Source organism: Amphiura filiformis, chromosome 2 (assembly GCF_039555335.1).
Source record: "Amphiura filiformis chromosome 2, Afil_fr2py, whole genome shotgun sequence".
NCBI classification, from domain to species: Eukaryota; Metazoa; Echinodermata; class Ophiuroidea; order Amphilepidida; family Amphiuridae; genus Amphiura; species Amphiura filiformis.
Window position 1 is genome coordinate 61,894,876 of NC_092629.1, and position 13,670 is coordinate 61,908,545.

The 13,670-nt window shown below is 38.5% G+C and overlaps 1 protein-coding gene across 1 annotated transcript; it reads right to left on the bottom strand.

Annotated features, from left to right (window-relative positions):
- Nucleotides 1-1,413: 1,413 nt before the first annotated feature.
- On the bottom strand, nt 1,414-4,633 carry LOC140146499 (uncharacterized). The gene is given in 3 exon segments (XM_072168368.1): nt 1,414-3,729; nt 3,732-3,857; nt 3,860-4,633. Coding segments are annotated over 3 exon segments (984 nt in total). The 5' UTR covers nt 4,335-4,633; the 3' UTR covers nt 1,414-3,346.
- Nucleotides 4,634-13,670: the final 9,037 nt, after the last annotated feature.

Sequence of the window (13,670 nt, forward strand, 5' to 3'; positions counted from 1 at the left end):
ATTTATTTTGTATTCCTTAGACGAATCTTTGTTTAATCTGATTTGCATAATAATGCTTATTTTGTATTCCTTAGACGAGTCTTTGTTCAATCTGACTTGCATAATAATGCTTATTTTGTATTCCTTAGACGGGTCTTTGTTTTATCTGACTTGCATAATAATGCTTATTTTGTATTCCTTAGACGGGTCTTTGTTTAATCTGACTTGCATAATAATATTTATTTTGTATTCCTTAGACGGGTCTTTGTTTAATCTGACTTGCATAATAATGCTATTTTGTATTCCTTAGACGGGTCTTTGTTTTATCTGACTTGCATAATAATGCTTATTATGTATTTCTTAGACGGGTCTTTGTTTTATCTGATTTGCATAATAATGCTTATTTTGTATTCCTTAGACGGGTCTTTTATTTTATTTGACTTGCATAATAATATTTATTTTGTATTCCTTAGACGAATCTTTGTTTAATCTGATTTGCATAATAATGCTTATTTTGTATTCCTTAGACGAGTCTTTGTTCAATCTGACTTGCATAATAATGCTTATTTTGTATTCCTTAGACGGGTCTTTGTTTTATCTGACTTGCATAATAATGCTTATTTTGTATTCCTTAGACGGGTCTTTGTTTAATCTGACTTGCATAATAATATTTATTTTGTATTCCTTAGACGGGTCTTTGTTTTATCTGACTTGCATAATAATGCTTATTTTGTATTCCTTAGACGGGTCTTTGTTTTATCTGACTTGCATAATAATGCTTATTTTGTATTCCTTAGACGGGTCTTTGTTTAATCTGATTTGCATAATAATGCTTATTTTGTATTCCTTAGACGAGTCTTTGTTCAATCTGACTTGCCTAATAATGTTTATTTTGTATTCCTTAGACCAGTCTTTATTTTATCTGACTTGCAATAATAATGTTTATTTTCTTTCCTAAGAGAAGTCCTTTTCTGAGGGCTGAGCTTTCGGAACTCTAGCGAGTGCCATCATTTGGAGTTATTTCAAAATCCTTTCAACCCAGACTTTATAGGAATATTTAAATTTGTATACAAAACATGTATTGTATTAATACAGAAGTATTGAAAAAACATCTGCTGCTAAAGAGTAATTAATTACATCAATTTTGGAAAAGATATGGTGGCATAAACGTGCCCTAGCTTCAAAGAAGATGACTCAGTCCAATCAATCTACAATGCCTGCCATATGGTTAAGCATACCATCAAATATTATTGAATGCATTTATACATTATTATGTATGCCTATTAATATTGCTATCAACTATGCTGTCATATTATTACTTCCTCCCTAATCATTTATTGGTTCTCCGATTTGGTATTGAAAAAATACACACTTCTTCAACGATTATGCATGAAGCACAAAATTTATAATTTATTGTGAAAAAAAATGTACATTCGGAAACTTTAATTGTCTTGAGACAGCAAAACACAGTAAAGCAATGTTTAGAGTCAACATCGCCCCATCGTCATGAGGACCATTTAATACTAGTTTGAATATAATTGAGATAATTAATGATAGCAAGTATTTCCAATTGCTTGTATTCAGATATAATAAATAAAAGAATTGAAAAATGTGTACATGCTAACATTCGCCTTAAAGCCATATTGTAACATTTGCTGAGGAGAGCGCTTTCAATATTTTTTTAAATTATGTTTTTTTACACGATTGTAATATACTTTAGTAAACTAACATACACTGTTAGAAATGTTCCGTAAATTTTACGGTAAAATAACTGGCAGTTCTATTCCCAACCTTTTCCGGTAAAAATGATGATTTAACAAGTATTTTACCGGAAAATTAGCACATTTACGATATATTGCCGTAAAATACACGGTACGGTATGCGAAGTTATGTAATAATCCGATTATCTACCATAGCAATAAGTGAAAACTATTTCTTTTTTAATATACCGCACTGCACTGGTACGTTCACGCGGTACCTCTGCATTGAACCATATCACGCTGATCACTCGCACCTGTAAGATTAGTATCTTTGAAAAGACCGGTATTGTATGCATTCTGTGATTGCAGATATACACATGTGATGAGTGCAACCTGCTTGTAGTGCAGTGCGATATATTCAAAATTGTTTTAGGGTTATAGTTCATAGGGCAAACGTTAAAGGTTTATTAGATTAGGTCACTAGGCACTGTCTCTAATTATTAAACACGTGTTGTAATGCCGGTAGGCATGGTAGGTAAAACCATTACTTTTGTTCAAATGTTTCCCGATTTCCAATTACTAAATATAAATAAAGTACTTCTTTTCTAGTACTTCAATAGTACTTCAAACTATTCTTTGGTGAATCTATCCATTGTGATGATGCGATATCTACGCATCACATCTTCCTGATTTAGCTACGTCAATTATTCTTTGTGCGTGGTGTAAGGTGCTCTTTGATCGCAAAGGCGCTGCTTCAAAGGTGACGGGGGTCCCCACATTGCTCCTATGAACTCTCACCTTCCTGGTCATAAACACATCAAAGGACCGTACCATAGCACGACGCGTCGGTCGTGTTATATCGGCGCTGCTAGTAAATTCCAATTTTCTTTGCTTTACCTCAGTTGTTCGGCTCAAAATTAAAAGGAGACATATCTGACAGCAGAAACGAACGTTTTATGGATAAGACTAATCTATTTGTTATGGAAATGTTACAATGTGGCTTGAAGCAAATTCAATCCTTATTATATAAATAATAAAACAATGAGCGAACGCTTTTTTAATCTGATCTTAATCTTAGGTTTAATGAAACAAATTGTCTAGACAGGCTACTTAATGGATCAGATTAATTGTCGACTCATGGTTATAGTGGGTGTTGGAAAGTCTTGCTTCCAAACACGTTTTTGACCACAGTGGTTTTCGCATACTAATATTTTCTATAACATAAAACTTTTTGAATATACCTTTTCATACGTTCACACACTTAAAATGTACTAACTTTTTCTCAACAATTTATCCATTGTTCTTGTAGACACCTTTACCACAAAACATAAAATAGTGGGCTGCAAAAATTGGTCGAGGCATTGACCAAAAACTCCAGACCAATATGCGCCGGGCTGTATGCCGATGGAAAGTATCCAAATGTGACAAATCACTTATTATGTTTAATGAAAGGTTTTGGCATGGGTGCCCATTACTTAGGTTGCAAGGCTTCAACTTATCGCCCTAATCACATATGTTTAATGAAATGTTTTGGCATGGGTGCCCATTACCATGCATACTTCAGTTGCAAGGCTTCGTCTTATCGCCCTAATCACATATTTTTAATGAAAGGTCTTGGCAGGGATGCCCATTATTAATGGTACCATTAAAGGCTTCATTTCAAATCACTAATTACGGAACGAAGATGATCTTCGAAATCCTCCATTAGCCGTCATACCCGGTGGTCCGTTCAAATCTGCAAATTTCCTATAACGTGCAATGCTCTGCAACCAACAGTGGAAATTTATGCGCTGATTCTCAGTGAACCAGTTACTCGCATAAGCCGTCGCAACCAGCATATGAACATCATGTTCAAAGTGAGACCCGCATCGCGCGTAACTATCATACGAAATTTTGACACAGTTAAAGATTCTATTACGGTCTATATAGTCCGGTTTATGAAGTAGATGACATGCTATTAGAAGAGAAAGTTTAGCCACACTTTCTGGAGAATACCCATATGGATATTCAGGATCAAAATCACATAGTTGAGCTTTGAGTAAGGTGCATTCCCTTTCTTGCGTTGTAGATCTAATCTCACATCGTTCAGGTTGCATTCAAGCTTACGATTGTTCGCTTCAGATTGTTCCAATTTCTTTTTAATGTGTTTCAGCTGAAGATCTAAAGAAAGCATCCGTCCTCCAATTCTTGAAAAACCTGCTCGTGTCTATTGTCCGACTGAGCTGCAGCTTGGTCATCAAGATCGGCGTTGAGTTTGACGCATTGGATTTGGTGCGATGGGAGGTCACATTGATTGACTGTTGCGTCACAACCAGCACATTCTACAGGTGCGTACCCACAATTCCTTGCATGCCTACTCAGTGCTTCCACGCACATGACCAATGTGCAGCCTCGTTCATGATACTCGCATTGTATACTAAGATTATTTACTATTTCTCGAACAGCCCATATCGGAGACACGTGAAACTTGGTAATACACACTCTACATTGCGGGCATGTGCCAGTTAATGGTCGTGACAGCCAGGTCTCCAGACATTGCTCACAGAAAGCGTGTCCACAGCGTGTTAATACAGCTTTTTGTAAAACTGCAGCACATATACCGCATATCAGATTCTGATCAAGTTTTGTGACGAACCTTTGTACAGCATACCCCATAATAAATTGCTCCTGCAATTACTATTGAACATTACAATTTACGCTTCTGCCATATATCTGGTTCAGAAAAAATTTCGACGAACCCTCTTCACGAAAACACACAGAAGTGCTTGCTGATGCAGCCTTGTAAAACAGAGCACACCGTGTATTCATTCACTCGTGTGTAATCATTATCTATCCACCCGGCGCGCATAATTTCCTCATTGAACTGAGATGACTTCCTAGACACACTGTAATATTACTTCAACTAACGCACGCGCAGAATTAAGAATGAACATCTCCCTTAATATCACGACTGAAGCGCACTATTATTATCAGTACATGTAGTGTGATACAACATGTGTAAAATATTATGGGAAAACATGAATGGAACTTAGCCCCTGGTGCTTGCTTGGCATGTGGATCAAAATTCGGATTTTGATACCTTTAGGGGGTCATGATGTGCTAAGCGACAAAATACGACATTTTACATGAATGGGGATTGGGCTTCAACTTTGTCAGTACTGCTGCTGTCTTCCTCGGTTTTTGCCAAATGTTTCATTTCAAAAATATCTAATGGTAATTTTAATGACTTAGGCCCTACCCTTCACTTTTAGGAAATTGAATACAATTTACGGGCCCATACGTTTTTCGTATGCTGTGACAATCAAGCGTGACAATCAAACGCAAAGACTTGTACAATGACTAATTTCAAGTTATGCATTCTAAATTTTGAAAAACACATTTTCTAATCTTGTTCATTTGCTGGAAAAATGATAACTTCCCTGGAAATTGATCAAAATTTCCCTCCAAAAAGACAAATTTCCCTCCAAATTCTTAATGTATTTCTTTGTTTAAGGACCTTAGTTTCCCTCCAAACTTCCGAATTTCCCGGGAAGGAGCTTCCCACTTTCCACATTTTTTCAATTATCACAAATAACATAAAATATTACAATTCTGAGCTAACTCTTAGTCTATACTCAAGACTTTGACTGCTTAGTCTTGTATCAATAATTGCATGTTTTTGGACCATTTTCCCTCAAATTGAAAAAATATTAAAATGTGACTTTTATTGCCAGTTAGAACTAACTAAAGGATTAGGATTTAGCTATGTTTCATTTGGCAAAACTGGATAATATTTTTTAATCCCCCCAAAATATAGTGCTGTATTTTTCTGGAATAGGGAGAAGAGCCGGGCATAAACAACGTTAATGCCCGGTAGCCCGGATGTGTGATCGCGGGGTAAGGAAAATGAAGGAAAATCATGTTTTAATCATGTTATTTGTAATTGCTTGTTATAATTTTGATGAAATAAGATCACAAAATGTTCTCAAATAAGATCACAAAATGCCCTCGGGCCGCAAGCGGCGCCCCTCGGGTATAAACAACCATTTAGTGGTTATATATATGAAAATATATGAACATGATGAATGAACCACTAACCGGGACCACTAATTCAGTGTAGATAGCATAAGATAGCATCGTGTGTTTATTCAGGACACATGATCTGCTATCTACTGAAGATAGCATCGTGTGTTTATTCAGGTCGCATGATCTGCTATCTACTGAAGATAACATCGCGTGTTTATTCAGGTCACATGATCTGCTATCTACTGAAGATAACATCGCGTGTTTATTCAGGTCACATGATCTGCTATCTACTGAAGATAGCATCGTGTGCTTATTCAGGTCACTTGATCTGCTATCTACTGAAGATAGCATCGTGTGTTTATTCAGGACACATGATCTGCTATCTTCTAAATATAACATCGTGTGTTCAGTCAGGACACATGATCTGCTATCTACTGAAGATAACATCGTGTGTTTGTGCAGGACACATGATCTACTATCTACTGAAGATAACATCGTGTGTTTATTCAGGTCACATGATCTGCTATCTACTGAAGATAACATCGTGTGTTTGTGCAGGACACATGATCTACTATCTACTGAAGATAACATCGTGTGTTTATTCAGGTCACATGATCTGCTATCTACTAAAGATAGCATCGTGTGATTAGTCAGGTCACATGATCTGCTATCTACTGAAGATAGCATCATGTGTCTATTCAGGTCACATGATCTGCTATCTGCTGAAGATAGCATCGTGTGCTTATTCAGGTCACATGATCTGCTATCTACTGAAGATAGCATCGTGTGTTTATTCAGGGCACATGATCTGCTATCTACTGAAGATAGCATCGTGTGCTTATTCAGGTCACATGATCTGCTATCTACTGAAGATAGCATCGTGTGTTTATTCAGGACCCATGATCTGCTATCTACTGAAGATAACATCGCGTGTTTATTCAGGTTACATGATCTGCTATCTACTGAAGATAGCATCGTGTGCTTATTCAGGTCACATGATCTGCTATCTACTGAAGATAACATCGCGTGTTTATTCAGGTCACATGATCTGCTATCTACTGAAGATAGCATCGTGTGCTTATTCAGGTCACATGATCTGCTATCTACTGAAGATAGCATCGTGTGTTTATTCAGGACCCATGATCTGTTATCTACTGAAGATAACATCGCGTGCTTATTCAGGTCACATGATCTGCTATCTACTGAAGATAGCATCGTGTGCTTATTCAGGTCACATGATCTGCTATCTACTGAAGATAGCATCGTGTGTTTATTCAGGACACGTGATCTGCTATCTACTGAAGATAACATCGCGTGTTTATTCAGGTCACATGATCTGCTATCTACTGAAGATAACATCGCGTGTTTATTCAGGTCACATGATCTGCTATCTACTGAAGATAACATCGCGTGTTTATTCAGGTCACATGATCTGCTATCTACTGAAGATAGCATCGTGTGCTTATTCAGGTCACTTGATCTGCTATCTACTGAAGATAGCATCGTGTGTTTATTCAGGACACATGATCTGCTATCTACTAAATATAACATCGTGTGTTCAGTCAGGACACATGATCTGCTATCTACTGAAGATAACATCGTGTGTTTGTGCAGGACACATGATCTGCTATCTACTGAAGATAACATCGTGTGTTTATTCAGGTCACATGATCTGCTATCTACTAAAGATAGCATCGTGTGATTAGTCAGGTCACATGATCTGCTATCTACTGAAGATAGCATCATGTGTCTATTCAGGTCACATGATCTGCTATCTGCTGAAGATAGCATCGTGTGCTTATTCAGGTCACATGATCTGCTATCTACTGAAGATAGCATCGTGTGTTTATTCAGGACACATGATCTGCTATCTACTGAAGATAGCATCGTGTGCTTATTCAGGTCACATGATCTGCTATCTACTGAAGATAGCATCGTGTGTTTATTCAGGACACATGATCTGCTATCTACTGAAGATAACATCGCGTGTTTATTCAGGTCACATGATCTGCTATCTACTGAAGATAGCATCGTGTGCTATTCCGGTCACATGATCTGCTATCTACTGAGGATAGCATCGTGTGTTTATTCAGGACACATGATCTGCTATCTACTGAAGATAACATCGCGTGTTTATTCAGGTCACATGATCTGCTATCTACTGAAGATAGCATCGTGTGCTTATTCAGGTCACTTGATCTGCTATCTACTGAAGATAGCATCGTGTGTTTATTCAGGACACATGATCTGCTATCTACTAAATATAACATCGTGTGTTCAGTCAGGACACATGATCTGCTATCTACTGAAGATAACATCGTGTGTTTGTGCAGGACACATGATCTACTATCTACTGAAGATAACATCGTGTGTTTATTCAGGTCACATGATCTGCTATCTACTAAAGATAGCATCGTGTGATTAGTCAGGTCACATGATCTGCTATCTACTGAAGATAGCATCATGTGTCTATTCAGGTCACATGATCTGCTATCTGCTGAAGATAGCATCGTGTGCTTATTCAGGTCACATGATCTGCTATCTACTGAAGATAGCATCGTGTGTTTATTCAGGACACATGATCTGCTATCTACTGAAGATAGCATCGTGTGCTTATTCAGGTCACATGATCTGCTATCTACTGAAGATAGCATCGTGTGTTTATTCAGGACACATGATCTGCTATCTACTGAAGATAACATCGCGTGTTTATTCAGGTCACATGATCTGCTATCTACTGAAGATAGCATCGTGTGCTATTCAGGTCACATGATCTGCTATCTACTGAGGATAGCATCGTGTGTTTATTCAGGACACATGATCTGCTATCTACTGAAGATAGCATCGTGTGTCTATTCAGGTCACATGATCTGCTATCTACTGAAGATAGCATCGTGTGCTTATTCAGGTCACATGATCTGCTATCTACTGAAGATAGCATCGTGTGTTTATTCAGGACCCATGATCTGCTATCTACTGAAGATAACATCGCGTGTTTATTCAGGTTACATGATCTGCTATCTACTGAAGATAGCATCGTGTGCTTATTCAGGTCACATGATCTGCTATCTACTGAAGATAACATCGCGTGTTTATTCAGGTCACATGATCTGCTATCTACTGAAGATAGCATCTTGTGCTTATTCAGGTCACATGATCTGCTATCTACTGAAGATAGCATCGTGTGTTTATTCAGGACCCATGATCTGTTATCTACTGAAGATAACATCGCGTGTTTATTCAGGTCACATGATCTGCTATCTACTGAAGATAGCATCGTGTGCTTATTCAGGTCACATGATCTGCTATCTACTGAAGATAGCATCGTGTGTTTATTCAGGACACGTGATCTGCTATCTACTGAAGATAACATCGCGTGTTTATTCAGGTCACATGATCTGCTATCTACTGAAGATAACATCGCGTGTTTATTCAGGTCACATGATCTGCTATCTACTGAAGATAACATCGCGTGTTTATTCAGGTCACATGATCTGCTATCTACTGAAGATAGCATCGTGTGCTTATTCAGGTCACTTGATCTGCTATCTACTGAAGATAGCATCGTGTGTTTATTCAGGACACATGATCTGCTATCTACTAAATATAACATCGTGTGTTCAGTCAGGACACATGATCTGCTATCTACTGAAGATAACATCGTGTGTTTGTGCAGGACACATGATCTGCTATCTACTGAAGATAACATCGTGTGTTTATTCAGGTCACATGATCTGCTATCTACTGAAGATAGCATCGTGTGATTAGTCAGGTCACATGATCTGCTATCTACTGAAGATAGCATCATGTGTCTATTCAGGTCACATGATCTGCTATCTGCTGAAGATAGCATCGTGTGCTTATTCAGGTCACATGATCTGCTATCTACTGAAGATAGCATCGTGTGTTTATTCAGGACACATGATCTGCTATCTACTGAAGATAGCATCGTGTGCTTATTCAGGTCACATGATCTGCTATCTACTGAAGATAGCATCGTGTGTTTATTCAGGACACATGATCTGCTATCTACTGAAGATAACATCGCGTGTTTATTCAGGTCACATGATCTGCTATCTACTGAAGATAGCATCGTGTGCTATTCCGGTCACCTGATCTGCTATCTACTGAGGATAGCATCGTGTGTTTATTCAGGACACATGATCTGCTATCTACTGAAGATAACATCGCGTGTTTATTCAGGTCACATGATCTGCTATCTACTGAAGATAGCATCGTGTGCTTATTCAGGTCACTTGATCTGCTATCTACTGAAGATAGCATCGTGTGTTTATTCAGGACACATGATCTGCTATCTACTAAATATAACATCGTGTGTTCAGTCAGGACACATGATCTGCTATCTACTGAAGATAACATCGTGTGTTTGTGCAGGACACATGATCTACTATCTACTGAAGATAACATCGTGTGTTTATTCAGGTCACATGATCTGCTATCTACTAAAGATAGCATCGTGTGATTAGTCAGGTCACATGATCTGCTATCTACTGAAGATAGCATCATGTGTCTATTCAGGTCACATGATCTGCTATCTGCTGAAGATAGCATCGTGTGCTTATTCAGGTCACATGATCTGCTATCTACTGAAGATAGCATCGTGTGTTTATTCAGGACACATGATCTGCTATCTACTGAAGATAGCATCGTGTGCTTATTCAGGTCACATGATCTGCTATCTACTGAAGATAGCATCGTGTGTTTATTCAGGACACATGATCTGCTATCTACTGAAGATAACATCGCGTGTTTATTCAGGTCACATGATCTGCTATCTACTGAAGATAGCATCGTGTGCTATTCAGGTCACATGATCTGCTATCTACTGAGGATAGCATCGTGTGTTTATTCAGGACACATGATCTGCTATCTACTGAAGATAGCATCGTGTGTCTATTCAGGTCACATGATCTGCTATCTACTGAAGATAGCATCGTGTGCTTATTCAGGTCACATGATCTGCTATCTACTGAAGATAGCATCGTGTGTTTATTCAGGACCCATGATCTGCTATCTACTGAAGATAACATCGCGTGTTTATTCAGGTTACATGATCTGCTATCTACTGAAGATAGCATCGTGTGCTTATTCAGGTCACATAATCTGCTATCTACTGAAGATAACATCGCGTGTTTATTCAGGTCACATGATCTGCTATCTACTGAAGATAGCATCGTGTGCTTATTCAGGTCACATGATCTGCTATCTACTGAAGATAGCATCGTGTGTTTATTCAGGACCCATGATCTGTTATCTACTGAAGATAACATCGCGTGTTTATTCAGGTCACATGATCTGCTATCTACTGAAGATAGCATCGTGTGCTTATTCAGGTCACATGATCTGCTATCTACTGAAGATAGCATCGTGTGTTTATTCAGGACACGTGATCTGCTATCTACTGAAGATAACATCGCGTGTTTATTCAGGTCACATGATCTGCTATCTACTGAAGATAACATCGCGTGTTTATTCAGGTCACATGATCTGCTATCTACTGAAGATAACATCGCGTATTTATTCAGGTCACATGATCTGCTATCTACTGAAGATAGCATCGTGTGCTTATTCAGGTCACTTGATCTGCTATCTACTGAAGATAGCATCGTGTGTTTATTCAGGACACATGATCTGCTATCTACTAAATATAACATCGTGTGTTCAGTCAGGACACATGATCTGCTATCTACTGAAGATAACATCGTGTGTTTGTGCAGGACACATGATCTGCTATCTACTGAAGATAACATCGTGTGTTTATTCAGGTCACATGATCTGCTATCTACTAAAGATAGCATCGTGTGATTAGTCAGGTCACATGATCTGCTATCTACTGAAGATAGCATCATGTGTCTATTCAGGTCACATGATCTGCTATCTGCTGAAGATAGCATCGTGTGCTTATTCAGGTCACATGATCTGCTATCTACTGAAGATAGCATCGTGTGTTTATTCAGGACACATGATCTGCTATCTACTGAAGATAGCATCGTGTGCTTATTCAGGTCACATGATCTGCTATCTACTGAAGATAGCATCATGTGTCTATTCAGGTCACATGATCTGCTATCTGCTGAAGATAGCATCGTGTGCTTATTCAGGTCACATGATCTGCTATCTACTGAAGATAGCATCGTGTGTTTATTCAGGACACATGATCTGCTATCTACTGAAGATAGCATCGTGTGCTTATTCAGGTCACATGATCTGCTATCTACTGAAGATAGCATCGTGTGTTTATTCAGGACACATGATCTGCTATCTACTGAAGATAACATCGCGTGTTTATTCAGGTCACATGATCTGCTATCTACTGAAGATAGCATCGTGTGCTATTCCGGTCACATGATCTGCTATCTACTGAGGATAGCATCGTGTGTTTATTCAGGACACATGATCTGCTATCTACTGAAGATAGCATCGTGTGTCTATTCAGGTCACATGATCTGCTATCTACTGAAGATAGCATCGTGTGCTTATTCAGGTCACATGATCTGCTATCTACTGAAGATAGCATCGTGTGTTTATTCAGGACCCATGATCTGCTATCTACTGAAGATAACATCGCGTGTTTATTCAGGTTACATGATCTGCTATCTACTGAAGATAGCATCGTGTGCTTATTCAGGTCACATGATCTGCTATCTACTGAAGATAACATCGCGTGTTTATTCAGGTCACATGATCTGCTATCTACTGAAGATAGCATCGTGTGCTTATTCAGGTCACATGATCTGCTATCTACTGAAGATAGCATCGTGTGTTTATTCAGGACCCATGATCTGTTATCTACTGAAGATAACATCGCGTGTTTATTCAGGTCACATGATCTGCTATCTACTGAAGATAGCATCGTGTGCTTATTCAGGTCACATGATCTGCTATCTACTGAAGATAGCATCGTGTGTTTATTCAGGACACGTGATCTGCTATCTACTGAAGATAACATCGCGTGTTTATTCAGGTCACATGATCTGCTATCTACTGAAGATAGCATCGTGTGTTTATTCAGGACACGTGATCTGCTATCTACTGAAGATAACATCGCGTGTTTATTCAGGACACGTGATCTGCTATCTACTGAAGATAGCATCGTGTGTTTATTCAGGACACATGATCTGCTATCTACTAAAGATAGCATCGTGTGTTTATTCAGGTCACATGATCTACTATCTACTGAAGATAACATCGCGTGTTTATTCAGGACACATGATCTGCTATCTACTGAAGATAACATCGCGTGTTTATTCAGGTCACATGATCTGCTATCTACTGAAGATAGCATCGTGTGCTTATTCAGGTCACATGCTCTGCTATCTACTGAAGATAGCATCGTGTGTTTAGTCAGGACACATGATCTGCTATCTACTGAAGATAGCATCGTGTGTTTATTCAAGTCACATGATCTACTATCTACTGAAGATAACATCGCGTGTTTATTCAGGTCACATGATCTGCTATCTACTGAAGATATCATCGCGTGTTTATTCAGGTCACATGATCTGCTATCTACTGAAGATAGCATCGTGTGCTTATTCAGGTCACATGATCTGCTATCTACTGAAGATAACATCGCGTGTTTATTCAGGTCACATGATCTGCTATCTACTGAAGATAGCATCGTGTGCTTTTTCAGGTCACATGATCTGCTATCTATTGAAGTGAAGATAGCATCGTGTGTTTATTCAGGTCACATGATCTGCTATCTACTGAAGATAACATCGTGTAGCAGCATGTAGACTGATATTGGACTGTCATATTGACATAAGCTTAAAAAAGTTACCTTTTCAGAGTCTGAGTTGAGCAAAGACGTAGCTTGCGACACCATCACGGCGTCTTCATTCAGCGTAGTGATTACACTCCTCCGGTCAAAGCTTAGCTTAGATCCAAACATCAAGTTCACTACGGAACCTGAACAGGAGGGCAAACTCCCTTTCCTGGGCACCTGTATACACGTCAACGATG